The 19,884-nt window shown below is 43.3% G+C and overlaps 1 protein-coding gene across 1 annotated transcript in view; it reads right to left on the bottom strand.

Moving 5' to 3' along the window:
- The window catches only part of LOC145396350 (uncharacterized), a 172,468-nt gene that overhangs the window by 127,380 nt on the left and 25,204 nt on the right, over positions 1-19,884 (bottom strand). Inside the window, exon 3 of the mRNA XM_080269742.1 lies at positions 12,927-13,825. Within this exon, the coding sequence (XP_080125868.1) occupies positions 12,927-13,825 (899 nt within the window). The remainder of the gene's footprint in view (positions 1-12,926; positions 13,826-19,884) is intronic.

Here is a 19,884-nt window from a genome sequence, read left to right as displayed (position 1 = left end):
ATTGATGAGAGTGTTTGCTTGTTGTTTGTTTGAGGGTATGGTGTCTGTTGTTGTGATGGCAGCGTGTGATTGTGTGGTGTTGCTGTTGGAAAGTGTGATGCTGTTTAGTGTTTTGTAGAGTTTCCTGATGTTTGTTTTGTGGTCAAGTGTATGGAGGTAATTTTTCCAGTTTAGTGTTTGCTGCCCTGATATTTTATTGTTTATCTCAGTGTTGAGTTCTTGTATTTGTTGTATGGTGTCTTGTGTATGGGGTATTGGGGAGTGTCGCAATGTGTCCCGTTGTCTGATGAGGTCTTGAATTTCTGGTGTGAAGTTGGGGTTGTGTCTCTTTCTGTTGCCTCTAGGGATGTGTTTTTTGTCTGCGTTTTGTATAATTGTATTGAATGTGTGCACAGCAGTGTTGATGTTTGTGATGGGCCTCCCAGTTGGCTCTCTTATAATTAGTGTATGTGTGTTTGTGGCCAGCTAGGGTGATTCTGGTTTTGGTAGTGATGATGATTGGGAGGTGATCAGAGCCTAGGGTTTTGACCACTCTCCATGATGTAGTGGGGGCGAGGTTTGGGGAGCAGAAGGTGATGTCTGGAGATAATGGGAGGAAGAGGGCTTGGTGTGGGATATGGGTATGTTGGTCTAGACTGTTTAGTATGAAAAGATGATCTGTCTGTGATTGTAGTACCAGCCCTCTGTCTGTGTCAGGGTTGTTGACATGCCAGGCCGACAACTTGGCGTTGAAATCACCACCCAGGATGATGTTGGGTATGTTAATGATGTGGTGTATCTGTGGAGAGTAATTGTGTGGTAGTGTGGGGGACGATTGGGGTGGAATGTGTGTGTTAACGATTGTTATGTGTGATTTGTTACCAGTGCGTATTTTAACTGATTGTATTTCTGTTGTGGTGTCATGTGGGGGGAGAAGTGACTTTGTGTGTGCACTGGTATCTGCAAAGTTGATGGATTTGTGTATCAGGGTGATGAGTTCACCGCCACCACCATCAGCCCGGTCTTGTTGAATGGTGGTGAGGAGCAATGGTTGTCAGTGTTGTGGTCTGATGAGGCAACGTTTAGTGTTACCTGTAACAGAGAAGCAAGTGTGTACCGGCGCAAAGGTAGTGACCCACTTGACCCACGTTACGTTGAAAGCACAGTTAAACATCCTGATTCACTCATGGTATGGGTTTGTTTTTCTGGTAAAAGTTTGGGGAAGCTTGTTGTGCTTCCCAAGAACTGCAGAGTGAATCAGGATGTTTATCTGGAGCTTCTGTGTGATCATTTACCAGAGTCCTTCAAGCTAACAGATGCACGAGTGTTTCAGCAGGACGGTGCACCTGCTCATAAGGCCAAATCGGTCACCAATTGGCTTCGTGACTGCGAGGTATCATTCATGAAAGACTGGCCAGGAAATAGCCCAGACCTCAACCCGATTGAAAACCTCTGGTACCTCGTAAAGTAGAATCTCCAAGAGAAGGACATGAGCTCTCTGCCTAAGCTGGAAGCCGCCACTCGTCCTGGGACAAAATACCCCTCCAGCACCTCAGGAACCTCGCCCTTTCACTTCCAAGACGTCTCAGGTCCGTGAAGATGCGTAAAGGATACCCTACGAAGCACTAAAGGTAAATAAAATGCATTATTTATATGTTTTTTCAATGTTCAAAGGTTTGTTTCATAGGAGGGAAGCAGGGCTCTCGATACTTCTGACGAGCACTGTATAGTGGTAAGTGGTGCTGTAAACGGGGATTTTTATACAAATAATATACAACTTCACATTATTTATTGTGGATTTAATTGCAAAATTATCATCATCATCATCATCCTGTCTTTTTCTCCCACCCAAATGTGAAGTAAGGTAATTTGTTTTAATAATTAAAAAAAAAAAAGGAGGGGGATACAAAAAGCAACACATAACAAGGACTTTCTATGCTTTGTAGGCTCACTATTCCAGTCTTAGTCCCTTTCCAGACCTATTAGGTACTCTACTACAACATAACACTGTTGCTGTCATTGTGATCCCAGGTTCATTTGAATATAAACCTGGTGGACTGCAGGATGAAGGTGCCTGTCTCCTGCATTCCACCATCCTCCTTTTAGAGGACAGGGAGGAAAATGAGGAACATTTGTATAATGTGGCAGTGGAGCTGTCAAGCTATACTGGTGCCAAGACATGAAGGTATACAGTACTGTACTGCAGTGCAGGTATGAGTTGCAACCTGAAAGCATACCAACAGACTGAAAGGGTTAGGTTTGAAAATGTAATATTAGCATTCTATGGTTAGTACAGCTGCTACTACAGAACTTTGTCTTGTACAATAACACTTTTCACTTATTCAGGTCATTTCATTATATCAATGGTCTATTGTCACAAGTTGGAGGAATAATAATAATAATAATGGGTACTGTACTATTAGATTTGCTGGAGAACTGAGTACCGTATAACAAATACCCAAAATATTAACTATAGCTGTAAATGATACGGTACCTTAAAACACACAAGTTTTGTTAGCTCCATTCTACTACACAACAGATTTCCTTTTACTTCTTGCTTCTTCCCAATACTTTTACTCAATGCAGAAAAAAGTACTTGAGCTGGAGGAATTGAAAATAGACTTCAGTTACCCCTTCATAAAAAGAGGCCTTTTCTGTGCTAAATGAAACTGTCTTGAAGTAGCAAGAATAGGCCAATACAGTAAGTAATTGCATTGCAGGGTTAAATATGGTCTGACAAATCTAAACTGGCGGATAGGGTGGGGCGTGAAGCTCTGTACAGTGTTGCCATGTTTTCCATAGCACGATGCCCCCCCCCCTCTCTCCTGGGGGGAGATATGCATCACCCTGGGGAATTTTGTTTCTTTTATGAGTGACTTATAAACTTATGCTTTCATTTCTTTATTCTGTTTTTATAATATCTAATTATATTTAAAAATATTTATTATTGGGGGCTGGTTGAGTTGCCATCCTGTCTGAGTCAAGGACACAAAGGAAAGTGAACCAAGAAGCTCTGGCCGGGTTAGACTGGGAAGGTGTGAGTGTTGCCGCTCATGAGGGTTTAATATATATATTTTTTTTTAACTGAGAAATTGGTATATTTTTACTTATATTCCTGCGCATTATCTTATAATCATAATTGTGACATTATTACCCACCCCAGAAATACGGTAAAAGCCAATAAAAGTTTCTACATTTTTTTTAGCAACATTGTAAAATATTTATGCCACGTTTCTGTACTGCTGTTTAAATATTTTATGCATAATAAGTTTACTGTTCTTTCACATATTATAATACACACGTTAACATTGTATGCATATGTGTTTATCTTATTTGTTTTGCCTTTTACACATACAACAGCCATTTCACATCGCGGGTTTGGGAAACGTAGTAACACTGTACTGAGGTTCGTGCCACACCCTATAGCCGCCAGTTTAGATCTGTCAGACCATAGCAATGAAAAAGCCAGTAAAACTGCATAAATGAAGCTGCTTACTTATGTACACCTACATCCACTGTGGAGCAGGAAGTCTGTGGATACTAAAGTTAATAAGTGTGCTTAGATGATATGGTCATGTGGAGAGTGTGAACAGAGTGAAGAAAAGAGTATACCTGAGTCAGTCTAAAGGTAGAAGAAGGTATGGTAGATGTGAAAAGGTGGGGTATGGATAATGATGAGGCTAAGGAACTGACAGTGGAACTAACTGGTTGGAAGAATTTTGTACGCAGGAGTGTATGACAGGAGTCTGACACCTCTTCCTTCCCAGTGAAGTGATAGTTGTTGGACTGACTCTGGTTAAGAAGTAGTATCAAGTGCAAAAGTGTGGATGTTTATGCCTGTGAAGTGGAGTCAGGATTCTGAGGAATTCAATAGTAAGCAAACAAGAGTGTGGTCCATTCAATCTGGCAGATTTTGGTTAGTTTCACCCTCTATGAAGTTTGTTTCTGGCTCTCCAGATGTTATTTCACCCCATCCTGAGATGGGAAAAGAGGTCTGAAGGAGGAAGAGGAGGAGAAGGAACCAGTCTTTTTATGCTCCTTCATCATCATTATAACCTAATGTCCAACAACTATATGGCATGGAAAGATCCAAAGCATGGGCCTCTGATCTTACTAGGAACTTTATAAGAAAAAGTAAGCTTCATATACTGTGCAATCTCCTCATCTCTCCTAGGAATTATGAGGCCATTTACAGCACAAGTGGTGGGCAGTGACATTGCCACATCACCAAGCTAGCAAAAAGAAGGCTTTCATCCTCCAATACCCACTCATATCAGCTGCTCTTCATGATTCAAGGAGTATCTGTAACTATTATTACTTCCCTGTCCCTGAACAAAATGTACATGACACTGTATTTTGTATGTGTTTATTGTGTGGTAGGTGGGGGCACTTACAATCCACTCACTCAGTGTACAGCTGCTTTGGGTGTCTGCCCTTTCCTCTCTTCCTTCCTCATCTGTCTTTCCTTCATTCATTCTTTCCTCTTCCTTCTGCCTCCGGATGACTTTACACTCCCTCTTCTGCCTTTCCTTCATTCTTTCCTCTTCCTTCTGCCTAGTGACTCTACACTGAGTGACAAGCCAAATGGCTTCCTGTACACCAGGAAACCATTTACTATGCTGGGTGGTAACCATATAACCAAATTTTGGTGCCTGGTGGTTTAGTGGATACTTAAAGCACTCCGATCGGATTGGAACCGTGTAGGTTTCTATCCAAGGGGTGGTTGGGGTTTATTGCTCACATAATACCACGCAGGGATGAGTGAAGCTGGTCACTCTCATCTTAAATGTCAGGACCAACTTGCATGGTCCAGGGCTCATACATTCCTCATGGGGTAATGTAGGACTGCATGATGGATGGATGGATGGATTACTCTGGTTTACAAAAATTTGAGGCAAGCATGAAATTAGGTGTTCTAACCTAATTTTGGGGTGCTGATTTCAGATTCGAAATCTGTTTTCACTCATCACCTCTAGTTTTTGAGATATACGTGTTTACATGTATGTACATGCATACATATAGATGTTCGTCAAAAATCCATTTACCATCCTATTTTCTTGGAACTTGGTTTAAAACGCGCACCACAACAAGCTCAAACATGTCAAGCACTACACGCAGAAGGACTGGGGGTCTAGGAGCACTTTCATGCCTGGGAAACACAGTTCCCAAGAAAATCCTCTGGTGGATATGAACAAAATGCTTCTTCCCCCTCTTCATATCAAGCTTGGCCTTATGAAGAATTTCGTTAAGACCATGGAGAAGGATGGCGCTGCCTTCCAACACCTGTGCACTCTGTTCCCAACTCTCAGTTCTGCTAAGCTCCAGGAGGGCATCTTCGTCGGACCTCAGATCCGGGAGGTGCTGAAGGATGAGGTATTCGAGGGGAAGCTCACCTTGAAGGAATTGAGAGCATGGGAAGCATTTAAGGTAGTCTGCCATGGCTTCCTTGGTAACACACAGGCACTAGATTACCAAGAGCGTGTCGAGAAGTTGTTGCAGGCTTATCCGGATATGGGGTGCCAAATGTCTCTCAAGATTCACTTTCTCCACTCCCACCTCAACTTCTTCCCCCAGAACCTCGGAGCAGTAAGTGACGAACATGGGGAAAGGTTCCACCAAGATATTACTAAGATGGAGAGCAACTACCAAAACAAGTGGAACCCCAGCATGATGGGGGACTTCTGCTGGATGCTCCTGAGCGACATCCCGGAGGCAAAGTATACCAGTTCATCCAAAAAAAACTCATTTCTGACTGTCTGTAGTACTATGGTGTGTATATATGCTTATATCCAAGTAATGGTAATATTTAGTTCTGTCAGTGTTCTGTGTCTGTTTTGTTTCGTTCTGTAATATGCCATTTTAATATATGAAATAAACTCATTACATTATAATTATATGCATTATAATAAAAAAAATGGATATGTAAAAGCAAAAAAACTAGAGGTGACAGAGCAAAACTGTTTAGAAATTTGAATTAAGCATATCAAAATTAGTCAAAAACACCTATTCACATACTTGCCTCAGATTTTTTTTTTTTTTTTGTAAACAAGTGTTATTGTGTGGCTGTTCAAGATCATACTCAGAAAAAAAAAAAAAAAAAAAAAAAAAAAAAATGAAGAGCAATAGAGGGTGTGCCAACATTGATTACCGGTACTTTTTCTGATGAAAGCTCCACAAAGAATCTCATAAGAATATTGTTAAAATAAGTTGCTGCATAACAACCACTGAGAGTTGTAGATCAAAAAGGTATGATGATGTTTACTAAAGGGTACAGTATTACCGTATTATAATTATCCTAGGCACTTTTACCACTTAAGGATGAAGTCTATCTATCTATAGCCCGACGCCCTAATCCCGCAAAGGGTGGCCGCAGACAAAACGCCTCCAAGTCACTCTGTCACCCACCATTTGACTCCCCTCCCCCCAACTCAGCCCCCCCTCCCTCATATACCTCTCAACTCCATCCCTCCACCTCATCCTCAGTCTACCCCTCCCTCTCCCTCCCTCCACCTCACCTACATACACCCTCTTAGTCAGTCTTTCATTCTCCATCCTCTCCACATGTCCAAACCACCTCAGTGTATTTCTCCTAATCTTTTCAACCACATCCACATCTACCCCACAACGTTCCTTCACTTCTTCATTCGTCAACCTGTCCCTCCATGTCACTCCACATGCTCCTCTCAAGTAACTCATTTCCACTGCTCTCACTCTTGACTTGTTCCCCTCTTGCAAGGTCCACGCCTCGCTTCCATACGTCAGGGTAGGGATCACAATACCATCATGCAGTGACTTCTTAACTTCCATACTCACCTCCCTATTTCTCATCACTGCTTTCAGTGTGCCAACAACCTTCCTTCCCTGCTGTACCCTTTCACGTACTTCATCCCCCAAAGTTCCATCCTTACTCATCACACTACCCAAGTACTTGAATGCACTCACATTCTCCATATCCTCACCATCCAACCTCACTGCACACTCTGTGACTTCATTCCTCTCAAACACCATAACTTTACTTTTGTTTACATTAACTTTCAGATTCCTCCTCCTACACACTGTCCCAAATTCATTCACCAAACCTTGCAACTCCCATTCATCTTCACTCAACAATACTGTATCATCAGCAAACAGCAACACCGGAAGCTTCCAAATCTCACCCTCATTCATTAGGGCCACCCCCACATCCACTGAAGTAACATAAGATAAAAAATCACAGATGATGAAATTACAAAAGCTGACATTATCACAAACATCATCATAGCAACCCTTTCTTCTCACCACGGATGAAGTCCAGAAAGAAGGGAAGAGAAGCATAAAAGGGATAGAACTATCAACTGCATGCTTAGTAAAATGGTCCACACAATCATTCCCACAGCATTCAAGCCCCAGGAATCCAGGTCCCACCTCACAAGCTTAACTATCTGCACATCTTTGGGGGATATTTACATTTATTGATATATTTCACACACAACTGAAAGGTTGGGTCCATCTGTCAACCATTTCGCTGAAGGGCTGAAAATCCAACTGCGGTAGCTAATGATTCTACTATAACCTACAGTACTTTACCTTGAGTATTACCAGACACAGACAAACATGCTGACAATTTAGGATGGATCTCCTGTGCTGACAGAGTCATAGGTCTACTGCCAGTGTCCAGTGATACTTAATGGAAGGACTGTCTTAAAAAAAAAAAAAAAAAAAAAAAAAAAAAAAATCAATCAATCCCATTTTACACCATTCAAGGTGCAGAGACCCGAGACTAGATTACCGTAATTCAGTACATTTAAGGATACATAATAAACCTGCTTCCCTTGGTGGCAGTACTGTACATACCCTAATCAAGAAACCTCCATTCACCTCATGCAGGCTGAACCAAGGCAGGGCCATCAATATCTCTATCTATCTATTGCCAGACGCCTCAATCCCATTTCGGGTGGCCACAAACAAATTGCCTCCAAGTCGCCCTGTCCCCCGCCATTTCACTGCCCTGCTCCCAACTCACACCCCCCTCTCTCATATACCTCTCCACACCATCCCTCCATCTCATCCTCGGCCTTCCCCTCCCTCTTCCCCCCTCCATCTCACTCACATACACTCTCTTCGTCAGTCTTTCACCCTCCATCCTCTCCACATGGCCAAACCACCTCAGTGTGTTCCTCATAACACTTCCTATCACATCCACATCCACACCACAATGCTCCTTTATATCCTCATTCATCAGCCTGTCTCTCCATGTGACTCCACAGGCTCCTCTTAAATAACTCATTTCCACTGCTCTCACTCTTGTCCTTCCAACAATGTCCAAGCTTCACTTCCATATGTTAGAGTTGGTATCACAATACTGTCATGTAGTAACTTTTTCACTTCCATGCTCACTTCCCTCTTTCTTATCACTGCTTTCAAAGAACCAGCAACCTTTCTTCCCTGCTGTACCCTTTCAAGCACTTTACCCTCCAAACCTCCATCCTTACTCATCACACTACCCAAGTACTTAAACGTACTCACATTTTCCAATTCCTCACCATCCAACCTCGCCGTACATTCACTGACTCCACCTCTCTCAAAGACAATCACTTTACTCTTCCCTACATTCACCTTTAGATTCCGTTCCGTGCACACTCTCCCAAATTCATCCACCAAGCCCTGCAGCTCCCCTTCGTCTTCACTCAACAACACAGTATCATCTGCAAACAACAGTACAGGGAGTTTCCAAACACTATCCTCTCTCACCAGGGCCACTCCAACATTCACTACCCTACCTTGTACCTCTTTTATTACCCCATCCATGAACAGATTGAACAACCATGGAGACATGACACATTCCTATTTCAACCCAATCTCCAAAGAGAAAAATTCACTTAGTTCACCATCCACATGTACTGCAGCCTTAGCACCATCATACATACTCTTCACAGCATTCAACAACTTTCCATTTACTCCATATATTCTTAATACTTTCCACAATCCTTGTCTATCCACCCTGTCATATGCTTTCTCCAAATCCATGAAAGCCGCATACAACTTCTTTCCCTTCTCTAGAAACTTTTCCACTACAGATCTAAGAATGAATATCTGATCTACACAACCTCTTCCTTTCCTAAAGCCTCCCTGTTCTTCTCCAACTAATTCCTCTGTTCTTTCTCTAACTCTGTCAATAAGTATCCTACCATACACTTTTCCTATTATACTAAGAAGACAAATGCTCCTATGATTACCACACACTTCTTTTCCTCCTTTTCCTTTGTATAAGGGAATAATTATACCTGACTTCCAATCCTCCGGGACTCTACCTTCCTCCCAGGCCAATCTGCACATCTTCCACATCCATTCTACTACTATCTCTCCCCCATGCATCAGCATTTCACCACACACTCCATCAATTCCTGGGGCTTTCCCCAATTTAACTTTCTTCATTGCTTCCACAACCTCTATCCTACTGATTTCTTCCTGTCTTCTCACCTCCCTCCTTCTCCCAGCCATTCCCCAGCCACTTATACTCGCATTACTTCCATCCTCTATGTTCAACAATTCCTTAAAGTGTTCTCTCCATCTGCTCACTTTTTCTCCTTTCTCCACTAGTAATCTACCATTTTTATCTTTCACTCCCCTGCTAACCTCACTTCCACCCTGTCTTACTCTCTTCACCTCTTTCCAGAACATCTTCTTACAGTCCCTCCACTTTACACTCAAATTTCTTCCAAATTCCTCATCCACTCTCTTCTTACTCTCTCTTACTAATCTTTTCACCTCTCTCTTTCTTTCTACATATATCTCTCTCTTCCGCCTCTCAACTTCTTCCACACCCCTACTTCTCATCCATTCATTGTATGCTTTCTTCTTTTGTGCCATAGCCTGTCTCACCTCTTCAGTCCACCACGCTGTTCCTTGCACCCCCCTCCGTCTTCTCTTCCTCCTACACACCACATCACATGCTGCACATATTTCTTCTGTAAATATCCTGCACACACCTTCCACGTCCCCCATCTGCTCCAATTCATATTTGCCCAATCGTTCCTCCACTTCTCTCTTATACTCTGCCTTTTTCTCATCGTCTTGTAACCTTTCCACTCTCCTTGCAACTACTCCTTCCTCTCGTCTTTCCCTTCTTCTATTCCTCCATCTTACTTGTATCCTAATTCTGGCCACCACCAAGTAGTGGTCAGAAAGTCCACTCCCCCAACCTCTATAAACTCTTGCATCCAATATACATCTTCGCATCCTTTCATCCACACACACATAATTAATTATTGCCTTCCTTTCATTCAGTTCACCACCCACCCTTCTCATCACTCGCCATGTATACCTGTGGATCATTTTATGCCTGAAGAGGGTATTGGCTATTACCAATCCCCTCCCAGCACAAATGTCCACTAACGCACTGCCATTCTCATCTATCGCAGCAGGCACACCCCACTCACCAACTATTCCATCCACCTTCACATTCCCTACTTTACCATTCATATCACCGATCAAAAACACTCTCATTCCTTCCAAACTTTTCCATGCACACTTCCACATTTGTCCAGAACTCTTCTCTCACTCCGCTAGCACGATCTTGCGTTGGCGCATACACACACACAATCGCCCATATTTGTGTTCTAACTTTCAACTTTACCCACACAATCCTTGACCCAACTGATCCATAATGTCTTATGCTCTTCTTCCATCTTTTACTAACAACTGTACATACTCCTTCCTTTGCCCTCTCATTCTCACCTACTCCTGCACATACACCCCATCCATACTCCCATTCTCTCACACTTTCTCCTCTCTATTTTGTTTCAGTCATTCCACATACATCCACTTTTGCACCCTCAAGCACCTGGACAATCTCTCTCTCTTTCACCTCATCATTCGCTCCTCTTACATTCCACGTAGCCATTACCAAGTCCTTTGTCCGGTCCTGGGTCGTCATCGTTTGGTCAGTCCTTGTCCAAGGCTTCTTGTTTGTTTTTTTAGTTAGTTGTTTTCCGGGGAGGAGCACTAATCCTCCGCCAACCCTTTTAGTCGCCTTTTACAACAAGCAGGGATACTGGGGAAGTATTCTTGAAAACCCCCCCTACCCCCAGTTTTCATCTTGTTGACAATCACTTGTCCAAATATTTTCCAAAACAAACAAGAATAACTTATATCTCTCCAAAAAACAATATCCTGAATCTCTCCAAAACACACAAAACAGCCTGCAACACTTCATAGCAAACAAAACAGACTGTGTCTTTCCACAGCACAAACACTAGCCTGTACTAAATTATGTTCACACTGTATGATTTAGGTAGTTATAGTAGGCCCATGAGCAGCATAGTTCTAGTTTGCACTAGGAACTATTTGTTTGGCAACATAGGCTAAACCATACCCCGTATCAATCAGCATGGTAACTCCCAGTGTTAGCACAGCAAAATTCTTACTGGAGGGACTCCTCCACACCCCATTTGAAGTTCCCACATGGTGACGAATGCCAACATGGCTGCCAAAAAATGGCCTTCAAGCCTGCGCACTCAACCTCCACCTCACCGATCCTGCCCCATACCTTTCCTGCCCAGCCCTGATCTTTCCCTGCCTTCTCAAGCACAAACATATATTTTCCTGGTGCCATGGTGCGCTATCAATGTTATGTCTTCCCCATGTCCAAGTGCTTCTAGTGTCAAAGAAAAAGCACATCGGAATAGGTCTGTCTTATGAGAAAAACAGGGAAGTACTTCACAGGCTTGATAGTGATGAGCATGTGGTGGAGGCGGCTGACCACTTCAATGTTACTGAGTCAATTCTTCACACAGTGAGAAAAAAATTAGAGAACAGAAAGCATGCAGTGTGCTTAGCTGGTATAGATGAAGTTTGTAAGCTGACTTATGTGCAAAATGGTGTGTTACTAAAAATGGCAAAAGTCCTGGACAAACGTGTGTGCCCAATGTGAAGCTAATATGACAGTGGAGAGCAATGTGAGTCACAAGAAGGCATTAGAAATTCATGCCATGGAAATCAGCCACGGATACTTCCCCCCTCCCAGCCACCTAAACAACACTGTCACTTAATATGTGTACTACAATTAATGTTTGGTTTGCTCAGGAAGAGGGAGCAAAAAATTTTCAACGGTTTCCTTCATTCTTTCTTTGTCCTTCTGCCTACAGGTGACTTTACACTCCCTCTTCTGTCTTTCTTTCCTTCATTCTTTCCTCTTACTTCTGCCTGTGGGTGACTCTACAATGAGTGACAAGCCAAATGGTTTTCTGTACACCAGGAAACCATTTAATACGCTGGGTGGTAACCATATAACCAAATTTTGGCGCCTGGTGGTTTAGTGGGTAATTACAGCACTTCTATCAGATTGAGCCAGAGAAGGTTTATATCCAAGGGATGCCTGGGGCTTATTGCTCATGTAATGCCACACTGGGATGAGTGAGGCTGGTCACTCTCATCTTAAATGTCAAGACCAACTTGCCTAGCCCCGGGCTCCTACGCTCCTCATGGGGCAACGTAGGATTTTGGATGATGGATAGATGGATGGTCAGAGAGAGGCTTTGGAAAATTCTGGGACATTACCCATTTGTCCTTATAACAGGGGTTTCAATGTAGCTACATATCTAAATGGTTTCCATTTGCACGGCGAAATGCCCAGGCCTGTTAATCACGTTCCTTAAAGGGGCACAGTACCTACTGACCAGATTACGAGTCAAGTCCTACCTGACCTGGGCAAAAAAAAAAAAAAACTGCTCTTCAGCTTGAAAGTCAAGGCACACCTAGTAAAGACAAGTGAAGAAATACAAAATGCTTTGGCAACACAAATTACTAGCTTTTATAATGAAAAATCAAGCCAAAACACTAGCAAAAGACAAATGACAGATTAAAATAAACTGCCCTGATTGTACAGCTTACCTGCCCTTGTGCTTGAAAGCTGAAGATAAGCATAAAATTTAAAAATAAGTACTGGTATATTAGGCTGTTCCACTTACTTGCTTTTCTGCTTAAAGGTCAGTCCACAAGTAAAGCATATAAATGATGGGTTGTTGGTGTGAATGCCGGCATGTTCCACCAAGTTCCTGCGATACTTGAACCTCACTGAGCATATTGGACACTCATAGGGACGCTCGCTGCTGTGGCTAGCTAGATGACTCTTGACCTGGCTTTGTCGAGGGAAAGTCTTTTTGCACAAAGGACACCTCTTGGCTCGGCCTTGTGGGAGAGCTCTTGACAGAGAGGCTTCTGGTGGCTGTGATTTGCTGGTTCTGACATCTGGTATCATACTGTGTAAGCTGCTATCCCGGCATGATATTTCAACATCAGGTAACTTACATTCTTTACCCATGTTTTCAGTATTTTTTTCTACAATCTCATCACTACCCATGGTTATTTCATTTAAAGCTCTATCACTGTCAGAGAGAGGAACTTTAGAACTGCCTGGTGTGGCCTGTCTGGTTACACTTTCTTCCACAGTGGATTCACTTACATGTATATGTGATTCATCCACATCCAACAAAGTCTGGTTACTTTTATCAATATCCTCTCCAACTAACAAGGATTCTTGTTGATACTGGTCATCACTGCATTTGTGTTTACCTGTCTCACTTTTGATTTCCTCCTGGCTATAACCAAACAACTGCTGTGGCTGTTTCCTCATGATGCCACTGTTCACTGACTCTTGCTCTATATTCTGAGGCACCATCATATCCAGGGGTGATGCACCAACTGTTGTGAAGGGAATCTCAAATGTCTCCACCCTGGCATCAGGAAACAACTGGCTGATGGTTGTCTTTTGGAAATTGATTCCTGAGTCTACAAAAGCTTGAATGTCAACAGCAGTGTTGAAACAGGAGAAACAGAGGCGTTTAGGCATCAGCTCCTCACAGTCATCCTAAGGGTGGGTGATACACATGTTAGTACACAAAAATTGTTATCTTGCCTTACTGCAAGTTAAAGTTGTACAGTCAGGAATACAACAGCAAGAACTGATCTATTCCACTGCATCTACTTCATATTTAGGGCAGGTCTGATTTTTTTTTTTTTAAGCCTCCAAGTTGCATGCTTGCATGCATCAGCCTTGCTCACCTAATGGTGGCTCTCCACTCTGGCAGCCTCCCTGCTCAGTCCCCTGAGGTCACACTTAATGACCTTGTCCAAGGTCTTTTTTGGTCTACCCCTCGCAGCCCCACCCCGAATATTCAATCTTCTCACCTTCTGCACTCAATTATCCTCCCCCATTTTCTCCACATGCCCAAACCACCTCAATCTACCTCTCCTCATCACAACACCAATACACTCCAGTTCCATCCTACCTCTCAATTCTTTCAGCATAAACCTAGCCCCCCCAAGCTTTGCACTCAGGGACGCACTGCACATCCACTTAATCATTGTCATTTCTGTATGTTTGAGCCTGTGATGGTGTATACAATGACCCTTTAACACGTAGGAAAAGCCCTCTCAATGTCAAGAGCGGCAAAAGCTCCCTGAATTTCTTCCAGCCACTCCTCACCCTAGCCACAGAGCTAGCTCCAGCCCTACCTCCAGCACATAACATGTCTCCCGAATAACAAAACTCTTCCACACACTCAAGAGACTCACCAGCAAGTTCAATCCTTTCATGCCTGACAATCTCCACCTGTTCTCCCTGAAACAAAGCACACATGAAATCAACATTATCTTGCAGTCTGCTTCTAATACCCCTACATTTCTTATGCACCCATTTATCACAAACACTGTACAAGATGGAACTATTTCCCATGCCCTTGTGGCAAATTGCACATGGCCACTCTCCCTCTCCTTGACAGTACTGCAACCATCCATAGATATCATCACTGTTGTTTTATCTACATTTACTCTTAAGCCCTTGTGCCCCATACCATCTCTCCACTTTCTAAATCTTTTCTCCAACTCCCTTTCATTCTCTGCAATCAACACCAAATCATTAGCATACAACATCTCCCACAGGAGTCCATTTCCGAAGTCGCGTGAGAGGGCTTCAAGTACCATGATAAACAACAAGGGGCTCAAATCTGACCTCTGATGCACACCAACATTCACGGAAAACTCATCACTCAAATCTCCACTCTTACCTGGGTGCAAACACCAACACACATGGCCATAACGACCCTAATCAGCCACTCCTCGATCCCAAGCTCTCTCACTGCCTATTTCACCACCTCTCTAGGGACTGTCAAAAGCCTTCTCCAAAGCAACAAAAACAAAGTAGTTCCCATTTCATTCCTATATATTTTTCCTGATGCTGTCAAACAATGAATTTGGCATCAGTGGTCCCCCTGCCTGGCATACCCCCAAACTGCGTCTAATCAATATTCACTCTTTCTCTCAATCATACCTTCAAGAACTCTCTCCATTACCTTCATTACCTGATCTAAAAGCTTTATACCTCTAGAATTTCCTCCTTCCAGGGCACCACCCTTCCCCTATTTTTTTTTTTTTTTTTTTTTTATGTGAGGAAGAAGGAACCAAAGGCCATGAGCCCACAATAACAGCTCCCTCCAAGAGAAAAACAAAATACAGGAGAGAGCCAAATTCAAGATCCGTTCATTTTGAGATGCCTGGACACACTGCATTTGAAAGACTGGAGATCATAGGCAGCAGGAAATACAGAGGGAGACAGTTCCAGAGTTGACCTGTTGCATAAATGAAGGACTGGGAGTAACAGTTAACTCTTGCATTAGAGAGTTGGACAGAAAAGGGATGAGAGTTTGCTGCTAGACGGGTGCTACGCGCCCGTCATAGAGGTGGAGGAATGCATGCAGACAGTTCAGAGGAGCAGTGACCATTAAAGTAGCGAAAGAAAAGAGATAAAGATGCAACAGTGCGGTGAAGAGATAGAGGTTGAAGGGAGTCAGTAAAAGGAGGAGAGTTAATGAGATGAAAAGCCTTTGACTCTACCCTATTGAGAAGAGCTGTATGTGGGGAGCCTCCTCACACATGAGAGTTGTACTCCACACAGAGGCGGATAAAACCCCTGTATAGAGTCAACACATGTGCAGGGGTAAAGAAAGAACGGAGTCGGCTAAGCACACCCAATCTCTTGGAAGCAGATTTTACAAGAGATGTAATATGATCTTTCCAAGATAAGTCCCGAGTAAATGAAACCCCAAGCATATTCAAGGATGATGCAGGATTAAGATGAATATTATTAAACATTAGTGGGTATACCTGAGGAAGATTTTGATGGGTTGATAGGTGTAAGAACTGAGTTTTAGATGCATTAAAAACAACAAGATTATTTTTACCCCAGTCAGAGATACGAGCCAAGTCAGACATTAGGTGTGCCATAGCCTCATCCCTTGTTTGCCGAAGTAACTGCTGAGATGGGCGTTACGGGAACCAAATGGAAAGGCGAAGGGTGGAGTTATCAGCGTATGAGTGGATAGGGTTAGATGTACAGCTTAGAAGGTCATTGATGAATAAAAGGAAGAGAGTTGGTGATAGGACAGAGCCCTGAAGAACACCACTGTTGACAGATCTAGGAGAAGAACGATGGCCGTCTACAACAGCGGCTATAGAACAACCAGAAAGGAAGCTAGCGATGAAGGCACAAACAGAAGGATAGAAACCATAAGAGGGCAGTTTGGAAATTAAAGATTTATGCCACACTCAATCAAAAGCCTTTGAGATGTCAACTGCAATGGCCAAGCTTTCGCCAAAGTCCCGAAAGGAGGATGACCAGGAGTCTGAAAGGTAGGTGAGAAGCTTGCCAGTGGAGTGTCCCTGACGGAACCCGTACTGACGATCAGAAAGAAGGTTGTGATAGGAAAGATGCCTTAACATTTTTCTATCGAGAATTGACTCGAAAACTTTTGAAATACAGGACGTTAAAGCAATTGGACGATAGTTGGAGGGTTGGGAGTGGTCACCCTTCTTTGGGACTGGCTGAATGAGAGCAAACTTCCAGCAAGAAGGAAAGGTACAAGCTGACAGACAAAGGCGAAAGAGTTTGTCTAGGCAGGGTGTAAGCACAGAAGCACAGATCTTGAGAACAACAGGAGGGACTCCATCAGGCCCATATGCCTTGTTAGTATTGAGGCCAGTGATGGCAGAAAATACATCAGCTGAAGAAATTTTAATGTCAGCCATGAGGAAGTCAGAGGCGGGAAGTGATGGAGGAACAGCACAGGCATTGTCTAAGGTGGAATTGGAGGAGAAAGTCTGTGCGAAGAGATCTGCTTCATCAGTAGAAGAAATAGCTACAGAGCCATCAGAGTAGAAAAGAGGAGGGAAGGATGATGAGGTAAAGTTCTTAGAAAGGTTTTTGGCAAGGTGCCAGAAGGGGCAGGAAAAATTCGAGTTGGAGAGTTGAGAGCATTTAGTACAGATGAAATTATTTTTAGCAGAGCGAAGAACAGACTTAGCACAATTCCAGGCAGAAACGTAAAGATGATGTGATTCAGGGGTGGGTTGGCTCCAGTACCTTTTGTAGGCCCTCTCCTTGTTGCAGACAGCATTAGAACAAGCGTGATTAAACCAAGGCTTTCTTACATTAGTCAAAGAATATGAGAAAGGAATGTATGCTTCCATGCCCGAGAGAATAACCTCCGTAATGCGCAAGGCACACTCAAATGGCTCCCGGCCATGGAAGCAATAATCATTCCAGGGAATATCAAAGAAGTACTGCCTGAGGGCCTCCCAATCCGCAGCTCCATAATGCCACAGACGACGTTTCCCTGGAGGGTCCACAGTCCGTACCGGAGTGATAGCACAGGTTAAGGTGATAAGGTTGTGATCGCAGGAGCCCAATGGAGAGAAAAGATTAACAGTGTAAGCAGAAGGATTAGTTGTAAGGAAGAGGTCAAGTAGGTTGGAGCTCTCTTCAAGGCGGTCAGGGATATGGGTAGGGTGCTGTACAAGCTGCTCTAGGTCATTAAGGATAGAAAAGGTGTAGGCTTGTTCACCAGGTGGATCAGTGAAAGGAGAGGAGAGCCAAAGGTGGTGGTGAACATTGAAATCTCCTAGAATGGAGATTTCAGAGAAAGGAGAAATAGATAGAATGTGTTCCATCGTAGAAGTAAGATAGTCAAAGAATTTTTGATAGTCAGTAGAATTAGGGGATAAATAAACAGCACAGAAATATTTAGTCAGAGAACGACAGGAAAGCCGAAGCCAGAGTGTAGAGAATTCAGAAGAATCGAGTTCAGGAACACGAGAGCAAGATAAGTCGTTGCGTATATATACACAACAGCCACCTTTAGTGGACATTTGTGCTGGGAGGGGGTTGGTGATAGCCAATACCCTCTCCAGGCATAAAAGGATCCACAGGTATACATGGCGAGTGATGAGAAGGGTGGGTGGTGAACTGAATGAAAGGAAGGCAATGATTGATTGTGTGTGTGTGGATGAAAGGATGCGAAGATGAGTAATGGATGCAAGAGCTTACAGAGGTTGGGGGAGTGGACTTTCTGACCACTACTTGGTGGTGGCCAGAATTAGGATACAAGTAAGATGGAGGAATAGAAGAAGGGAAAGATGAGAGGAAGGGGTAGTTGCAAGGAGAGTGGAAAGGTTACAAGAGGATGAGAAGAAGGCACAGTATAAGAGAGAAGTGGAGGAACGACTGGGCAAATATGAATTGGAGCAGATGGGGGACGTGGAAGGTGTGTGTAGGATATTTACAGAATAAATATGTGTAGCATGTGATGTGGTGTGTGGGAGGAAGAGAAGACGGAGGGGGGTGCAAGGAACAGCGTGGTGGACTGAAGAGGTGAAACGGGCTGTGGCACAAAAGAAGAAAGCATACAATGAATGGATGAGAAGTAGGGGCGTGGAAGAAGTTGAGAGGCGGAAGAGAGAGTTATATGTAGAAAGAAAGAGAGAGGTGAAAAGATTAGTAAGAGAGAGTAAGAAGAGAGTGGATGAGGAATTTGGAAGGAATTTGAGTGTAAAGTGGAGGGACTGTAAGAAGATGTTCTGGAAAGAGGTGAAAAGAGCAAGACAGGTTGGAAGTGAGGTTAGCAGGGGAGTGAAAGATAAAAATGGTAGATTACTAGTGGAGAAAGGAGAAAAAGTGAGCAGATGGAGAGAACACTTTAAGGAATTGTTGAACATACAGGATGGAAGTAATGAGAGTATAAGTGGCTGGGGAATGGCTGGGAGAAGGAGGGAGGTGAGAAGACAGGAAGAAATCAGTAGGATAGAAGTTGTGGAAGCAATGAAGAAAGTCAAAATAGGGAAAGCCCCAGGAATTGATGGAGTGTGAGGTGAAATGCTGAAGCATGGGGGAGAGATAGTAGTAGAATGGATGTGGAAGATGTGCAGATTGGCCTGGGAGGAAGGTAGAGTCCCGGAGGATTGGGAGTCAGGTATAATTATTCCTTTGTACAAAGGAAAAGGGGAAAAAGAAGTGTGTGGTAATCATAGGGGCATTTGTCTTCTTAATATAACAGGAAAAGTGTATGGTAGGATACTTATTGACAGAGTTAGAGAAAGAACAGAGGAATTAGTTGGAGAAGAACAGGAAGGCTTTAGGAAGGGAAGAGGTTGTGTAGATCAGATATTCATTCTTAGATCTGTAGTGGAAAAGTTTCTAGAGAAGGGAAAGAAGTTGTATGTGGCTTTCAAGGACTTGGAGAAAGCATATGACAGGGTGGATAGACAAGGATTGTGGAAAGTATTAAGAATATATGGAGTAGATGGAAAGCTGTTGAATGCTGTGAAGAGTATGTATGATGGTGCTAAGGCTGCAGTGCATGTGGATGGTGAACTAAGTGAATTTTTCTCTTTAGGTTGGGTTGAAACAGGGATGTGTCATGTCTCCATGGTTGTTCAATCTGTTCATGGATGGGGTAATAAAAGAGGTACAAGGTAGGGTAGTGGATGCTGGAGTGGCCCTGGTGAGAGAGGATAGTGTCTGGAAACTCCCTGTACTGTTGTTTGCAGATGATACTGTGATGTTGAGTGAAGACGAAGGGGAGCTGCAGGGCTTGG

The sequence above is a fragment of the Coenobita brevimanus genome, chromosome 37 (genome assembly GCF_032717465.1).
Source record: "Coenobita brevimanus isolate Jiangsu-jjx chromosome 37, ASM3271746v2, whole genome shotgun sequence".
NCBI classification, from domain to species: Eukaryota; Metazoa; Arthropoda; class Malacostraca; order Decapoda; family Coenobitidae; genus Coenobita; species Coenobita brevimanus.
Note: the sequence above shows the minus strand (reverse complement) of the source record. Positions and strands in the feature narration are given on the sequence as shown.